Source organism: Dermochelys coriacea, chromosome 25 (genome assembly GCF_009764565.3).
Source record: "Dermochelys coriacea isolate rDerCor1 chromosome 25, rDerCor1.pri.v4, whole genome shotgun sequence".
NCBI classification, from domain to species: domain Eukaryota; kingdom Metazoa; phylum Chordata; order Testudines; family Dermochelyidae; genus Dermochelys; species Dermochelys coriacea.
This window is the reverse complement of record NC_050092.1, coordinates 7,906,233-7,923,447: the sequence shown is the minus strand read 5'-3', so window position 1 is coordinate 7,923,447 and position 17,215 is coordinate 7,906,233. Positions and strand designations below refer to the sequence as shown.

Sequence of the window (17,215 nt, the reverse complement as noted above, 5' to 3'; positions counted from 1 at the left end):
ACTTATGTCACTCAGGGGGTGGAATATTCACACCCCTGAGCGACATAAATTTTACCGAGGCCGTAGTGTAGATATAGCCTTAGATGCACGATTCCTCTTTGCTTCATGTCTTTTAACACTGGGCATTATTCTGTCTATCTCGGGTACGTACACAGCAACATCCATTAGGAGCTGAAGGTAAAATAGGTATATCTGTTATTGTTGTGTTCTGTTAAACAGCTGCTGCATTCCACCCAAGAGGTGGCTGCATTTCAGTGGTGGGTGAGGTGATCTCTGCACATCTGGTTCTCTGTTACATTATACCACCTTTCCAATGGAGCAGAAGGGGCACCTAGGCTTATGCTGACTTGCTGTGCAGGGGAAATCAACCCCTTGAAGGTCAACAAAACATAAACCTGATGGAAAGAATTGCCTCACCTTGTCCTTGGTATTCAAGGAGGCCTTGAAATCGCAGAGAATCTCTGAGCATGAGATGCAGCCGCTGACAGCTAGAGAGGAAGAGAGGAACCGTGAACCCCTGCTCACTGCCCCTCTATAGCCCTCCCCCATGCCAGGATCTGGCCCAGAATGGCAAATACTACACTGGAGAGAGCGTACTCTTCTTCTGTCTAGGCAAACTGGATCCCAGTGGCTCCATCAGCATGGACTCTGGGCACATTTCTGGCCCTTACTCCCCTGTGCATTCACCCTTCTGTGCAGCTACCTGCCTTTCAAATCCTCACTACAAGTCAAGTTACCAGCAGTCGGTTTACCCAGCTGATTTGACACCAGCATTTAAGAGGTGAGCAGGCGGGAACGGAGGATGCTCTGCTGACCTGCATGGTGGAGCGCTGTCCGACCGTTGCTGTCGGCTCCATCAACCGGGCAAGATGCCTAATGGGCAGAGAAGATGGTGAGTGAAGAACAAGTGACAACTACCTTCCCAGTGGGGTACGGGTTAAAAAAAAAAGTGGGTAATTTGTCAGAAACACCCATGGGTAAGTACTATGTGTCAGCAATTCTTATTCACTACACCTAACGCACTATTGTCATGATATACACCCAAAAGGTTGCCTGTAATACATCAATGGAAAACTCATAACTCACTAATCATGAATATGTACAGGGTGTGTACAAAGAGTTATATGTACCAGAATTATGTGCTTAAAGTGTGTTGGGCAACAATCCAGTCTGCTTTAGATAAAGGAATGTGTATTTGCTTGTCTGACCAGCCTGGTTGTCAGGCAGAGACAATGAAGGTACGTTTACATAACAGGTAAACCAAGCCATCAACCTAGCAAATGGGGGAGATAGCTTCCAGTACAAAGAAAAGGGGTCTGAACCTCAAACGATAAGCAGCTGACTCAGCGGATTGTTTACATTACTGTATTATAAAAGTGTAGCAGGTACGGTCTTTTAGGAAAGCCTGTGACAGGAGAGCAAACCTTGGTCTGGGCTTAGTTGTCAAAGAATACATTGCGAAGGTTTCCTCGATTATAAAAAGAAAGGGGAGAGAACCCCGTAGGGATCCATCACTTGGTGGATTCAAGGGGGCAGAGACCTTGAAATCGCAGAAAGTTGGGTCCTTCAACCAAGGGGGCTGAAGTTCCTGGGAACTAAGTTTAGGTGAGAAACCTACTTGGGCCAAGACTGTAACTTTCTCAAATCAAGTTTTAATCTTAGAGGCATCTTTTTACTTCTGCTTTGTTTATCTTTATTCCTTACATTTGGGATCACTCAAGCCTCTGACTTTTTGTTTAATAACCTTGTTTTACGTTTTCTGTAAACCAATGCAGTGCTGTGATTGAAATCAGAGAATGCATCCGATGAAGTGAGTTGTAGCTCACGAAAGCTTATGCTCTAATAAATTTGTTAGTCTCTAAGGTGCCACAAGTACTCCTTTTCTTTTTGCGAATACAGACTAACACGGCTGCTACTCTGAAACCTGAAATCAGAGTGTTCATCAAACCCCAATTCAATTAGTGAGTTGCCGCATATTGACTCTTCAGAGGGGCAACGAAGTTAATAATGTCTGTGTGTCCCAGGAGAGGGCTGGATGCTGGAGAGGCAGGCGGTTTTGGGGAAATTCAGGACTGGGGTCACTCTGCAAACAGTAACAGGGAGATGGAAGCCAGGGTGTGACCCGCATGCTTGTCTGCTGGCTGTCAGCCACAACAGTGCAGCGTTCCAGGCACCCAGCGTTGCAGGGCCCCCAAAACGTCATAGGTAAACTAACCTGAACAAAAAAACACATTTCCCACATGAGAAGTGGGAAAACTCCCTTTTCCTGCTTTTACCCTCGACTACACTACCGCACCTTCCCCTCATTCACAGCACCAAGGCACTGCTGCTCTACGGTGACACCTTCTGCAAATCCCTGGCTGGCTCAGCAAGGCCCCATCTGAGGTCACCCACAAAAGGAAGGGTAACTGGCCAGGATCAAGGTTCCCTTTTCCATGCAGGTGTCCACAGTGTAATGCTAAGCTGTGGAGTTCTGCTGTGTCCAGTCACTCGTTGCTGGGTTCAATGGGGAAGGCAGAAGAGAAAGGCTGAGGGATGGGATGTATTGACCTACACTCTATCTTGCTGACCTAATCATGTAATAGCCTCTGGAGGAGACCAAACAGCTCAGGGGGGTCATGGACTGGACAGAGCTGGTCAGAAAATGGGTATTTTCCCATTTTTCTCACCAAAAATTTGCACACTGAAAGATTTTTCTTGAAAAATTTAAATGTCTCAAATGCTGCCACTGTGCCTCATGGGAGCTGTAGTTGGGTGCCCATGCTCGCATTCTCTTCTATAGGCAGGGCTCCCTGGTCGGACTACAACTCCCATGATGCACCCTGGTCTCCCTTCTTGGCGAGGCGAGGCAGGCCCATCATGGGAGTCCCCGGCCATAGTGCATCAAGGGAGACATAGTCTGGCCAAGGAGCTCAGCCTATAGAGGAAAATAGGTACATGGCAACTGAACTTCAACTCCCATGAGGCACTGTGGCAGCATATCCCAATCAAAATATTTTGGTTTTTGAGGGATTCCGGTTTTTTACACACATACAAAAAGCCAAACAAACAAGTTGTCCCTGGAAAGCAGACACTTCACAAAACACTTGGTCAAAATCCCAATTTTCCATTGAAAACCAGTTTAGAAGGAAAATGTTTGACCAGCCCTAGTATGGAGATTTCACTTCCAGATGGCAATTCCAACCCTGCCTAGGTTGTTCCCTAGACTGAATGGACACATGGACAATTTCCCTACATGGCCAGGAGCATCCGCAGGAGGTGAATCTTATGAGGGCTGGTATATTCCCCACAAGCTCCCTGTATCCTGATCTCCAGTCCTCGGTGCTTCAATACCAACAATTAATACATCCCTCCCTGTCGAACTCCAGGCTCCCACTGCTCTGCTCGGCTTGGCTCTTACCTGCAGCAGTTTGCTCACACACTGCGGGTGGCCGTGTTTCGCGGCCAGGTGGAGCGCGTTGTACCCTGGAAAGAGACAGACTGGCAGGTCAAGAGGTAATCATAATGAGGGCAATCCTTTATATGTGCACCCAGGGAGATCAAAACAAATTGTCAGCATGAAACAATTTATTCTCCACCCCTGCCCCCCACCCCGAGGCAGGTAATCGACATCCATGGATCACGTCACCCACCACCAAATTGCAGCCACCTCTGGGGCAGGACACAACAGCTAGTTAATACAGTAGTTCACAGCAGTGCTACGGGGTGGCTTAAGAAATGGGGACTCCTCTCTCCAATAAGAAGTGCACGAGAAAAGCAGGGAGACAACGTAATTTGCCAAGCTGGAATCTGACTAGGAATCCAGGGTTAACTCTCCTAGCATGACGAGAAGCACCATGGAATCAGATCTGGAATCACTCTAAGTGGTCAGGAGCCAAACAATAGGAAATCCAGCAGCACGGCATCCCCTAGCACCCTGCTGGGGCACTACTTTATTATCAGCTTGGGAGAAAGAGAAGAACATTCACTGAATCGCCAACACCCCTTTACTGAAACATCTCAGTGGCCCATGGAGGTCTCTCATCCAAAGAGCAAACTGGCCAGACCTTGCTAAGCTCATGAGATGCAACAAAAGCCCGGCCCAAAGCAGGCTGCAGGATCTCATTGAAGCTATTCCTACAGTGACAGGTTTCAGAGTAGCAGCCGTGTCAGTCTGAACGTATCCGATGAAGTGAGCTGTAGCTCACGAAAGCTTATGCTCAAATAAATTTGTTAGTCTCTAAGGGGCCACAAGTCCTCCTTTTCTTATTCCTATATGCGGATCCCAAGATGCAGCCGGGCTCTGACAGACACAAGATTTCTCATCACCCCTTTTGTCCGTGCTCAGCTCAAGCCTGCAGGGGAGTTTTTAAAGTAAGAATGGTGAGCGGCTTTGACACCTTCTATCCAAGGATCACCAAGCTTACTCAGCAGCTGAGTCAGAGATTGCAGGGATTTGGAGAGATCCATCCCTTTTATCCCGGGGAGGGTTGGCGAATGACCAGGAGATTGGACTAAAGGATCCCAGAGGAGCCTGCCACCCCTCAGAAAGGGGAAGCTTGGCAGCTCCACAGGAATGGGGTTGATCTTATGGCTGGGAAACACAGAAATTAGACAGGGAAGAGATCCATAAGGTCCCATTTAATTCCTATGCCCCTTGCACAGTACAGGAGCGGTCTCAGCAGAATGTTTTCTACTGCTTTGTCCAGCTCAAAATGGCCCAAGTCAACGTCCCCACTGTCACGTCATGTCAGGGGGAGTCAGACCGCGCTGCCTACCAGAGCTGTCTATGGTCATGGCGTCCGCTCCATGAGCGAGCATCACTTCCAGGCAGTCCACGTTCCCTCTCATTGCAGCCAGGTGGAACCTATGGCACAACCAGGGAGCTCCCGTCACCATTCATACTCCAGAGACCCCCCCCCCCCCCCGCCACCACGTCTGCTTAAAAGGCTAGAGTCCGAGAAGTTTCCATATTTACGAAAAATCCTTTAAAAACCCCAACTTGTTACTAATCTGTTTCCTTGCCAGTCTCTTCCTCTCTGGTTTATTTTTGTAGGGTTGCTGATCAACTCTTGGCCACGCCCACTGGTTTGTTACCATAGGGCCACTTGTGAATAGGGGGGCTGTGAGAAGCAAAGCGTGTGAGAGAGCAACCTTGGGGTTGCTCCCACATACGCCACAGCCCAGGCAAGGCCCCACACTATGGAGAGGACAATGGTGCCTTAAAGCTATCACCCCAAACCCAGAGATGGGGGGGAACCGAGACGCTGGCCCAGTCTCTTTAGCAGGGGAAGTGACTCACGCGGATTTGCCCTCTGAGTCCAGTTTGGTGGGGACCAGGCCCTTGCGGAGGAGTAGAGCTGTCACCTTCTCAGGGTCATTGTAGTCCACGGCCTGTAGGAGCTTCTCATCATTCTTACCCCAGTCGTGGCTCTGAAATCCAAACAGCGAGAAATCAGGGACTTCAGAGCCCTACTGCAGACTGCCGGAGGGGGAGGGGAAAAGGATACATCCAACAGAGGAAGTTGGGATGCTAGCTGGGACCTAGGAGCTCCAGGATTGATTCCCTGCTCTGCCACAGATTCCCTGTGTGACCTTGGGCAAGTCACTTAGGCCTAGATCCTGTTGTTAGGCACCTTTATACCTCGGAGGATCCGGGCCTTAGCCTCTCTGTGCCTCTGCTCCCCATCGGTGCAATGAAATAATATCATCACCCTACCACAGGGGGGTGCCGCGAGGATAAACACATTAACCCCAGAGGGGAGTTCCCAGTACTGCAGGAATGGGGCAGATGAGTACAGCAGGCAGGCCGATCGCAGGCTGTTCGGCTGAGCTTCCTTAGCCATAGTCGGATCTTAAGAGGAACTGACACACCCCAGGCACGAAGGATTCCACTCAGTGCCACAATGGAGTCCCCACGATTGGCGCACGACATCGTCTCCGCAATGCACAGAAATTAGAAATGGAAAAGACTCATCGACCCATCTGGTGCAGTCCCTCAATCAAGACAGGGCTAGGCTGTCCCCTCTATTTTCTTACGCTTCGTCTAGTTTGAAAGGGCACGGCTGACTGGGCTCCTTTCCCTGAGAGAGACCATTCCGCAATCTTAAAAGACTGTACTGATATTTACCCTACATTTTCTTCATTTTATCCAATTCCCCCTAGTGCTTTTGCCACCTTCTGCTGGTCTAAATAATTCTGCTCTTTCCCTGGTGTTTAAGCCCTTCACTATGTGGGGTTTCTTTCCTTGGGTGCCCTGAGACCGTCGTGACGGGCAACGGGTAAGAACCCAAATAAAGAGAACAACACAGGGGCAAAACTCCCCTTGAGTTCAGTGTCAGGCTCAGGCCCCCTTAGCCCAAATTGGTCTAGTTTGGCCAGCTCTGTCAGAAGTGTCAGCTGACTTTGGGTGCAACAGCCCTGTTCCACGCTGAACATTTAGATCAGCCTACATCTGGTCTACACTCGGAAACAAGGTAGTATAACAACCTCACGAGTGTGAAATATCCACACCCCTGAGCGATGCAATTAAACTAACCTAACCCCCTGTGCAGACAGAATTCTCCCATCGATCTAGCTACTGCCTTTTCACACCCCTGAGCGCCGTAGAATTAAGCTGACCTAGCCTTGGGTGTACACATAGTCGGGTCGATGGAAGAATTCTTCCACCCACCTAGCTGCTGCCACTCGGAGAGGGGGATAACCTACATCGACAGATGAGCCCGCTCCGTAGCCGTAGGAAGCGCTGTATTGCCCATAGCATAGACATGCCACTGGTCTTTCATTGCCCAATTTCAGACACCTGGGGCCTGATTTCCAGAGCTGCCCAGCACCCATCACCAATCCCCTCTGGAAATCAGAGGACAATTAATAACCGAGGCCCTCAAAATCAGTGACTGCTTTTGAAAAACGGCTTTCCTTCTTTGACGCGGTGCTCAAAAGCCAGTCCCTCCAGCCTGTCTGCAAGTTTGCTGCTCTTCTCTGAACTCCCTGTGGTTTGGCTGGCAACCTGGTTCCGGGGAATCCCAGCTGACATCACGCTTTGATCTCCGTGCCTGCCAGAGAGGTTTTCTTTTTGTCTTGTAACCTTCTTTGCATTTTACTTTTCTGTAAAACACTGAGAATCCACTGGTCTGCGTTGCAAGCCACCACCAACACCTGGGAACCAGGCGAGCTGAACTCTACCCAGAAAACTCACAGCAGAATTCATGGGAATCTGTGGGAACATGTCACTTTCCACCTCCCTCCTATGCCAGCAGATTAAAGAACATCTCTCATAGATTTCAACCCTTGCTTGTCTCCCTGCAGTCAAGATGCAGCCACAGTTCCCCATTAAGGTCCTGATCCTGTAAAGGTTTACATATGTGCTTACATTTGCACATCACGGTGCATGCAGCTAAGCATGGGCACAAACATTTTGCAGTCTGAGGGCCTAATCACAATCACCACCACCCCATCGGGGCTGCAGGGTTCCCCATTTGCTCTCCCTGGGTACTGAAGTGCCGGGGTGCAGGTTTAATTCAATGACACCGAGCACTGGTGGAGGGAGAAAGCACTGAGGCTCCTAATTAAATCAAGAGAGTGGCTGCCTATAAAGGACAATTCAGCTGTGGTGAAAATGGAAGTCACCTTTAGAGAGCGGAGAATGTCGTCTATCCCTGCAGACTGGCTCCTAAACTAGTCCTAATCCCAGGGCCCATGCTACCACTAGCCACCTTTGATGGTCCAGCCCTCAGAACCCCGGGCCACACGGACACCACCAAACCGGATGGGTGCTGAGCCCCGCAATTCATCTTGAAATCAACAGAAGCCACAGGCACCCAACTCCTCTCGGGAGCACATCCCACTAGGAACAGATGCCTTGTTCCTAAGGATCTCATTGACAACAGCTCACGCTGGTGCCAGGAGCCTAGAGTAAGCCCTGGGCAGGTAGGTAGGTAGGTGGGGGGGGGGGGATCAGCCTCCCAGGGATGAGGAGATTGATGGGTAGGCTGGAGATATAACCTGTGCTCCCCTGAGGTCAGACAGAGGCAGGGGCAGGAGCAAGACAAGGAGCCTAGGCCAGGACACCATCTGACAGGGTGGGCAGGAGAGGGAATTGCAGGTGTTCTAGCAGGGATGGGATCCAGCTGATCCCCAGATAAGGTGGGCCCTGAGCCAGACCCCCATGCGCTTTCCCCACCCTGGCACAGGGGGAGCAGGTGGGGGGAGAAATGCATCAGGTGTAGGTCTGGCCCAGGGGCCGGGGGTAGGAGGAGATGCAGGGAAAGGGGTGAAAGGGCAGCCAGAGAAGCTGGGGTCAGGGGCAGGGGGTGCATGGTAAACCTGGGAGTGGGAGGATGGGGTGTGTGCACGGGCAGCCCCGGAGGTGAATGGCAGCCCAGGGACGGGATGGGGAGAGAGGGGTGCATGGTGCAGCACAGGGAGAGGGAGGGGAGGAGGCACCACCTGGAGCGGGGACAGGAGGGACATGCACAGCTTAGGCAGCTGGGGGTGCAAGCGCCAGGGAGGGCAAGTGTACCCCAGAGCTGGGGGGACAGGGGCACGTGCTCCCTGCAGAGGTAGGGGATGGGGTCAAGGGCCGCATAGCAGGCCAGAGAGCTGGAGAGTAGGGAGTGCATAGGCAGCCGGCCAGGGAGCTGAGGGAAGAGGGGTGTGGGGCAGCCGGGCCGGGGAGCTGGGGGGGGGGCACGGGCAGCCCGGCCGGGGAGCTGGGGGGGCGAGGGCTGGGGGTCAGCCCGGCTGGGTTCAGCCCGGCTGGGGAGCTGGGGGCCAGGGGGGGCATGGGCAGCCCGGCCGGGGGGCTGGGGGGGTCAGGGGGGTGTGGGGCAGCCCGGCTGGGGGGGTCAGGAGGGTGTGGGGCAGCCCGGCCGGGGGGGTGGGGGGTCAGGGGGGTGTGGGGCAGCCCGGCCGGGGAGCTGGGGGGGCGAGGGCTGGGGGTCAGCCCGGCTGGGTTCAGCCCGGCTGGGGAGCTGGGGGCCAGGGGGGGCATGGGCAGCCCGGCTGGGGGGCTGGGGGGGTCAGGGGGGTGTGGGGCAGCCCGGCCGGGGGGGTGGGGGGGTCAGGGGGGTGTGGGGCAGCCCGGCCGGGGAGCTGGGGGGGCGAGGGCTGGGGGTCAGCCCGGCTGGGTTCAGCCCGGCTGGGGAGCTGGGGGCCAGGGGGGGCATGGGCAGCCCGGCCGGGGGGCTGGGGGGGTCAGGGGGGTGTGGGGCAGCCCGGCTGGGGGGGTGGGGGGTCAGGGGGGTGTGGGGCAGCCGGGCCGGGGAGCTGGGGGGGGGCACGGGCAGCCCGGCCGGGGAGCTGGGGGGGCGAGGGCTGGGGGTCAGCCCGGCTGGGTTCAGCCCGGCTGGGGAGCTGGGGGCCAGGGGGGGCATGGGCAGCCCGGCCGTGGGGATGGGGGGGATCAGGGGGGTGTGGGGCAGCCCGGCCGGGGGGGTGGGGGGTCAGGGGGGTGTGGGGCAGCCCGGCCGGGGAGCTGGGGGGGCGAGGGCTGGGGGTCAGCCCGGCTGGGTTCAGCCCGGCTGGGGAGCTGGGGGCCAGGGGGGGCATGGGCAGCCCGGCCGGGGGGCTGGGGGGGTCAGGGGGGTGTGGGGCAGCCCGGCCGGGGGGGTGGGGGGTCAGGGGGGTGTGGGGCAGCCCGGCCGGGGAGCTGGGGGGGCGAGGGCTGGGGGTCAGCCCGGCTGGGTTCAGCCCGGCTGGGGAGCTGGGGGCCAGGGGGGGCATGGGCAGCCCGGCCGTGGGGATGGGGGGGATCAGGGGGGTGTGGGGCAGCCCGGCCGGGGGGCTGGGGGGGTCAGGGGGGTGTGGGGCAGCCCGGCCGGGGAGCTGGGGGGGTCAGGGGGTGGGGGGCAGCCCGGCCGGGGAGCTGGGGGGGTCAGGGGGTGGGGGGCAGCCCGGCCGGGGGGCTGGGGGGTCAGGGGGGTGGGGGGCAGCCCGGCCGGGGAGCTGGGGGGGCGAGGGCTGGGGGTCAGCCCGGCTGGGTTCAGCCCGGCTGGGGAGCTGGGGGCCAGGGGGGGCATGGGCAGCCCGGCCGGGGAGCTGGGGGGGTCAGGGGGTGGGGGGCAGCCCGGCCGGGGGGATGGGGGGCAGCCCGGCCGCGGAGCTGGAGCTGGAGCTGGAGCCGGAGCCGGCCCCCCGCGCGGCAGATGCCCAGCGGGAGCAGGCGGCGGCCGGGCCGGGGCCGGGCCGGGGCCGGGACGTACCGCGAAGGAGGCGGCGGCGCAGAGGCAGATCTGCTTCATGGTGCCCAGCAGCGGGCCCCCCGCCCGGCCGCCCGGGACCCGCCGCCGCCGCCCCTCGGAGCCGGGCTCCAGCGGCAGCTCCAGTCGCAGCGGAGGATCCGCCTCCCTCGGCCGGCGGCGGGGGAGCCCGGGCGGCGCCTGCCCCCTGCCTGCGGAGAGACCCGACTGCCGAGCAGAGCCGCCACGGGCGGGGGGGGACCCCCCCAAACTGATCCCCCCGAAAGGGCCAAGGAACGGAGAACCCACCCACCCCCCTCCGGGGAGCAGAGACTCCCTCCTCCTCTCCCCCCAAGCCAGAGGAGTGGGGACACCAGGCATCAGGGACCTCCCCCAAAGCCAGGGAAGCAGACACCCCCCAAGCCAGGGGATCAGGAACCCCTGGCAGTAAGGACCCCCAAACCAAAGCTGGGGGAGCAGAGACACCCCCTAAGCTGGGGGAGCAGAGGCACCCCCAAATCCAGGGGATCAGGAACCCCAGGCATTAAGGACCCCCAAACCAAAGCTGGAGGAGCAGAGGCACCCCTCCCGCAAGGATTCCCACCCCAAATCAAAGGGACAGTGACCCCAGGCCATAGGGATGCCCACCCCCAAATATGAACTATTGCTTTACTAACAACAACATCGGCCTGTTGCCCTGTTGCTGACCCTGGGGTCCCTGTTTCCATGTGGCTCTGAAGAAAGCTAAAGCAGTCTGGATGCCTGCTTTGGCCTGATCAGAGTCAAGGGGGCCAGGAATCACGGGCTTCGGCTGATATAATCCCCCTAAATCATGGCGTGACGGGATGCACTGGGACTTCCAGGACCCTGGTGAGCAAAGGGTTAAGCTTAGCTCTGCCTTGCACAGATGCCCAGGGGAAGGACCCTACATTAGTCGCTAGGAAGGAGTTGGGGGGAGAGTGTCAGTGGAAAGGGAAGACTGGGCTCCCTGTCCAGAGGCACAGGGCTTGTCATGAATGTTACCCTTTGAGGAGAGGACCTGGCCGACAACCTCTTGTTTCCTGCTGAGCCATCCCACCGGTTAATAGCTTTAAAGGCAATATTTCAAATTAATCGGGATGTGCCTTTAAATGCCCCCTGTGATCCCCATGCCTAGCACTAGGCATGCTTGTAATCCGTAGAGCTACAAAAGAGGTGCGTGTCTTTATTCCCCTTACGTAGACTGGGGAAACTGAGGCACAGAATTGCTCAGTGACTTTTCCAGAGGCAGACGGTGAGTCAAGGAGAGGGCTGAGACTAACATCCCAGGCACGTGCATCCTGCTTCCACTATGCTACTCCGCCTGGAAACTTTAAATTAAAAAAAAAATTAAAAATATAGTACCAGCGCGAACCTATTTCTGTGGAATGTGGACCCCGTATTCAGTTCCTCAGATGAGAGCTCTGCATCTGCTCGGTATGAAATCTGCAGCCCTGGCACCCAGACACAAGGGTTAGAGCGCTCTCTCTCTGCCTTCTAATTTGAGGTTGTGTTTTTATTCCGAGCTCCATTTCTCTGCACGTATGGGTGATCCACAGACAGTCTCCTCCAAAAACAAAAGAGCAGGAGGACTTGTGGCACCTTAGAGACTAACAAATTTATTAGAGCATAAGCTTTCGTGAGCTACAGCTCACTTCATCGGATGCTCACGAAAGCTTATGCTCAAATAAATTTGTTAGTCTCTAAGGTGCCACAAGTACTCCTTTTCTTTTTGCGAATACAGACTAACACAGCTGCTACTCTGAAACCTGACATTTATTAGAGCATCAGCTTTCGTGGGCTATGGCCCACTTCATCGGATGCATAGAATGGCACATACAGTAAGAAGAAATATATATACATACAGATAAGTTGGAAGTTGCCGTACAAACTGTGAGAGGCTAATTAGTTAAGATGAGCTATTATCAGCAGGAGAAAAAAACTTTTGTAGTGATAATCAAGATGGCCCATTTAGACAGTTGACAAGAAGGTGTGAGGATACATAACATGGAGAAATAGATTCAATAGGTATAATGACCTCCAGAGCGTCCCTTCTGCCTTCATCTTGCAGCTGGGAGGGGACGCGCCCTTTTATCCACACTGCATGCACAAAGCTAAAGCTGGCGCTCTGGAGTCCTCCTCTTTGTTGCTAAATAATTGAGTTGTGTTGATTTTGTCTCCTAGGCTTCTGCCCCAGTGGAAACCTGACTCGCTTGGCTCTGCAGATCTGGAAACCTGAGTGAGAAACCTCTCCTGTACCATGGCAAGCCGGCGACCCTGTTCTGTTGAATGGATCCATCCAGAGCTCTCTGTGCCAGGTGGAGAGCAGACATAACTGCATGTCTGGCTGCTCAGTGAGTGCGTATCCGATCTTTGACCATGCACTCTCTCTGTGTGAGTGCAGTACAAAATCCCCAAACCTGCAGCTGGCTCTGTCAGACCCAAGGATCTGTCCATGCAAAGTCGGCTGTAGAATCGTGGCCTAAAATTCCACCTCTGCTCCCCACGCTCCCTCTCCTTTACTCTGCTTTGTCTTTCTTTTCTCCCCTCTTTATTTCTTCCCCTTCCTTTGGTTCCTTTCTCTGGAACGATCCTGTTTCCAGCTGGAATTTGATCCGTTGCAGAGAAGCAACCACTTCTGACAGCTGAATCGCTGGCTCAGTGATTGCACCCTGTCGCACTGCGATATTATAGAGAATGACCCTCTGTCAGGAAAAAACAGTCTATATGCTGGATTCCACAGAGAGTGGGAAGAAACAGCTTCTTCAGGTCATTGGCATGAAGCCCAATGAACCAAATCCTGCTCACCCTACTCCCAGGAGTGATGAGAATACTTCACACTTTTAGAGTATTTTGCATCCATTGGTCTCAAAACACTTGGCAAAGGTGAGTGAGCAGTATTATCTGCATTTTACAGATGGGGAAGGTGAGGCATAGAGGGGCAGTGACTTGCCCAAGGTCAGACAATGAGTCAGGAAGCTAACTGGGAACAGAGCTAGGTTCCCCTGGCTCCCAGCCTGGTGTCCTGTCTGCAGTAGTCTTGGTGACTTCAGTGGGAGCACAGTTGGGCCGACTGACTTCAATGGGATTACTAGCTGTCCCACGTTGGCAGCCTTTGCCTGAAGTGTCCCACCCTGTTTGCAGATGTTAACCCTTTCCCAGCAGGATCAAGGGGGTTCTACTGGCTCACTGAGTCAAGGAGGTGGGAGTGGATCTTTCAAGAGAGGATCTAGAGAGTGGCCTGAGCACTCTGGAGGGAGGAACGCTAGGACCAGTCAAGCCCGGGCAAAAGGCATGATCTGAGCTTTGTGGTGCTGTTGTTAGTGTTTTGCTAATAAAGCCAAATCTCAGGGAGCAGGGCGGTACCTTTGCAGAGCAGACTGGGAAAGAAACTTGCTCACATGACAGATGTAAAGGCCACAAACAAGCCTTGTTAGTTGTCTGCCTTTCTCTGTTTCCTGTCACTCTCCCCTCGCTGTAGTATCTACACTGAAGCGATGCAGCATTTCAAGTGAAGACCAGGAGACTCACCACTGCCCAGAGAAGTCCAGCTACCCCTGGGCAACCCCATGGCACTCAGCGGAGTGCAGGGAGGTAAAGGAGGGCAGCGTTAGGCAGTGGATTTGGAATTTAGCAAACAGTTCGGTGGCCACGTGAGACAGCACAGATGCTGGCTGTGCCCCAGAAGATGTAAGATGTAACACATATAGGTGAAAAGAAGGGACCAGTTGACTAAGGACAGCACAAGAGTAGGGGAGGAGGCCATCATTCTAGCCTGGCCAGGACACTTTACACCAGTAGCCAATGCCGGGGGATGATCAGATTTAGTTCTGGTGAACCCTTGGCTGGAAAGATAATGACTTCAGCATCCTCTTCATACAAATGGGGCCCAGAGCTGACAGTATGAAACACACTCTTTGTGACTCCTAGGTGATGGACCGGGAGTGGATAATGCTGCATCCAGTGAAACCACAGGGGGGAACTTCGGTTGCTAGAATGTAAATGACCCGAGCTGTCATTTGGCCATGGGTGGCAATACTCTCACTCTTGCACAAATGCCATGGGGTTCAACAATGAATGATCGCAGTTAGGGTTTCCGTTTCATTTCTCATGGGAGAAACAGCACCTCCAGCAGCACGGTATCCGCTAGCATCATGCTGGGGCATCAATCTGGCAGTGCCACAAAGGAGAGCGCCCCCTCCTGAATCACCAACCCCCCTTCAGCAATACTCACTTCGGTCTTCTTAAACTTGGCCTTCAGGCTTTTCATTCTGGCTTGAGTTCTCACGCTCTGTCTCTGTTTCAGGGGAAGTCTCTGAACAAGGAACATAATGATGTTTTAAGTGAAGCCTGGTCTCTCTATCAGAAGCTAAATGTCGGGTGTAAATTCCAAAATTCCCACCTCTCCCCACATCCCAGACAGTGAGGAAATGAAAACCCTTTCAGTGTTTAAAGGTGGAGATGCCTCCCGTCATGATACGTGACACCAGACCAAGCCACTCAATAGACTGCTGTGTACGAGCAATGGGAAGACATAGTGAAGCCTTCATGGAGGCTCAAGGCGGTGCTCGGCACGATCCCAAAATTCAGACTCATGCAACCTTTCTTTACGGACTTGTCACCAAAATGAGCCAAACCTTAGGGCAGTGGATCTCCACCTATATACCATTGTGGGCCGCATATGCAACTCTCTGGGTTATGTGGGCCACATCCACACAATGTATATATTACCCCTATGGACCTGAGGATGTCACATGGGCTGCAAGTGACTGCAGGCCATGGGTTGAGAACCACTGGCTTAGGGGATGCCAGTTGCTGATTTCAAATGCACATGTCCCTTCTCTTCCATTTGTTTGCTTGCACCAGCATCAACTGCCTCGAAACACTTGACGTTTGATTTCTTGCAGGAGGCCTGTACTTGGTCGGCATAAGGAACTGCCAGCCTGTCGCTCTGTGCTCTGCCACTGAGATACATCATGGCACACTGAGTCGTGTGATCTTTCTATCAAGGTACCATTAGCCTGCACCCTGTCTTAGAAATGGGGTGTCTTGTCCTCTGGGCACATCATGTCGGGAAGCACGCCACACTGTGTCCTGTTACCCTAGCCTCTGCCTAGTTCACTGCACACTATATTACATGTACTTCTATTATAGAAGTTCTCTAGCACCTTTCCCCTGAGGATCTCAAGGCATGTTAGAGCCAATAAATGAAGCCTCAGAACACTTGTTAGAGTTAGACATTCTTATTTATATTTTATAGTGGGGAAATTGAGAGATGAAGCTAAGAGTTGCCCAAGATTGACTGGCAAATTGGTAGCAGAGCTGGGAACAGAAACCCTGAGTCCTGATTCTGAGTCCTCTGCTCTAACCACTAGATAGCACTCTCTCCCTCCTCATCCCACACTGGATTGTTAAATTTGCCTGGGCCGTGCCTTCTACTGCCAAGGCAACCTGCCAGGAGAGGAGCTGACTCAATGTAGCATGGGCATTGCCTTGTAAACATCAAGCTCACTCTCTTTCACAGGGGAAATGTGCCTCCTTGCTAATCTTGCTATTCTCAGCAGCTTTGGAGGGTCCCCTTCAGGACATGTCTAATGCCATGGGGAAATGTCTCTGCAGTGTGATTTATATGGCTCGACCCAACACTTATTGAGCTCCAGCCGCAGAGATTCCCTCATTTCTGATCTTAAAGATGTGAAATCTGCATTGGAAGGGCTCAGCAGAACGGGGTGGCTATTCACTCAGCCCTGGGGCCTTTCCATCACCCCTCCCAAACCCCTTCCCTACCTTGCTGGTAGTGCTGAGTGCAGCAGGGTGGGCTCCTTCTCACTCACATTCTGTTCTGTGCCCAGGACAGAAGAAACTGAGAAGTGTCTCCTTACTTCAGTCTCATTGAAGGAATCTCAGGCTATCAGAAGTGGCCCAGCTGGAGCTAGCTGGTGTCACCACCAATGAGGATAGGCAAAGGGTGGGACTTAGCTGCAGTGGGAATTAAGTTACTCACCTGCCGCAGGTACAATTACTTCTCCAAAGCAGGATGCTGCTCAGTACTGGATGGTGGCGACAGCATTTGACTGAATACCTTTCTGTGCATAAAGAAAAGGAGTACTTGTGGCACCTTAGAGACTAACAAATTTATTAGAGCATAAGCTTTCGTGAGCTACAGCTCACTTCATCGGATGCAACTCTGATTTCTGTGCATAAGGGCTGCCTAGCCCAGTTATTTCATCAGGAGCCATGGGTGCTCAGTAGCTCTCGATTTGTGACCAGGCCTTGCACATCTGCCTGGCTGCTTGTTTTCACTTTCTGCTAGCTCCCCAAAACCAGGCTACATATTCTCTATACCTTTAAGGACCTGGAAGGCAGCAGGAAAGGAAATGATTCACCTGCACCAGGATCTTGTTCATTTAGGCCCAACTCAGAAGTTAGGAGCCTATGTACTTTTGAGGATCTGGGCCCTATTTCTTTAGACTGTGATGCTGCAAGCTGCTTCCTGTGGGTGGATCCCAGCACTTACACAGAGCCCCACTGAAATCCATCGGCCAGGTTCTGTGCGGTCACAGACGTCCATCCATGTGGAGCAGCTTGGTGGATCACGACCTTAGTTTGTTGTGTGAAATGTTCCCCTTCGGCATTAGTTCCAAAGGCCTGGATCCATAAAGGTATTTAGGGTCATAACTTTGATTGCTTTCAATGGATATTAGGAATCTAAATACCTTTGTGACTCAGGGCCAAAATGTTTAACCATTTTATTAAATGATGTTTCCTTTTTCATAGAGCTCCCCTAGGGCTGAGTCTGCCTCACGCAACCCCACTGTGAGGTGGATATTATTTTCCCAAATTTGCAGATGGAGAAACTGAGGCACAAAGCAGTGAAGTGACTTACCCAGGATCACTGCATGAAGCAGTGGCAGAGTCAGGAATAAAAACCAAGTATCCTGACCTTCCCCCCCCCACTGTCCCATAATCATTAGGCTCTAATCACTAGACAGTGCTATGGCCCTGCTTCTGTACTGATCACTGTGCAGATAGACCCCCTA

The 17,215-nt window shown here is 53.7% G+C and overlaps 1 protein-coding gene across 6 annotated transcripts in view; it reads right to left on the bottom strand.

Annotated features, from left to right (window-relative positions):
* ANKRD24 (ankyrin repeat domain 24) overlaps window positions 1–15,951 on the bottom strand; it is a 30,238-nt gene extending 14,287 nt beyond the window's left edge. For 2 of the 6 annotated variants that reach the window (XM_043502465.1, XM_038383889.2), the window contains exons 1-6: window positions 14,410–15,951; window positions 5,282–5,412; window positions 4,758–4,846; window positions 3,401–3,465; window positions 816–873; window positions 418–488 (exon numbers count right to left, since the gene is read on the bottom strand). In XM_043502465.1, the coding sequence (XP_043358400.1) occupies window positions 418–488; window positions 816–873; window positions 3,401–3,465; window positions 4,758–4,846; window positions 5,282–5,412; window positions 14,410–14,505 (510 nt within the window). In that variant the 5' untranslated portion in view covers window positions 14,506–15,951. Of the gene's footprint in view, window positions 1–417; window positions 489–815; window positions 874–3,400; window positions 3,466–4,757; window positions 4,847–5,281; window positions 5,413–6,687; window positions 6,821–10,181; window positions 10,673–14,409 lie in introns of those variants that run through there. The other 4 variants (XM_038383886.2, XM_038383887.2, XM_038383888.2 and 1 more) reach the window with 3 other exon arrangements.
* Window positions 15,952–17,215: the final 1,264 nt, after the last annotated feature.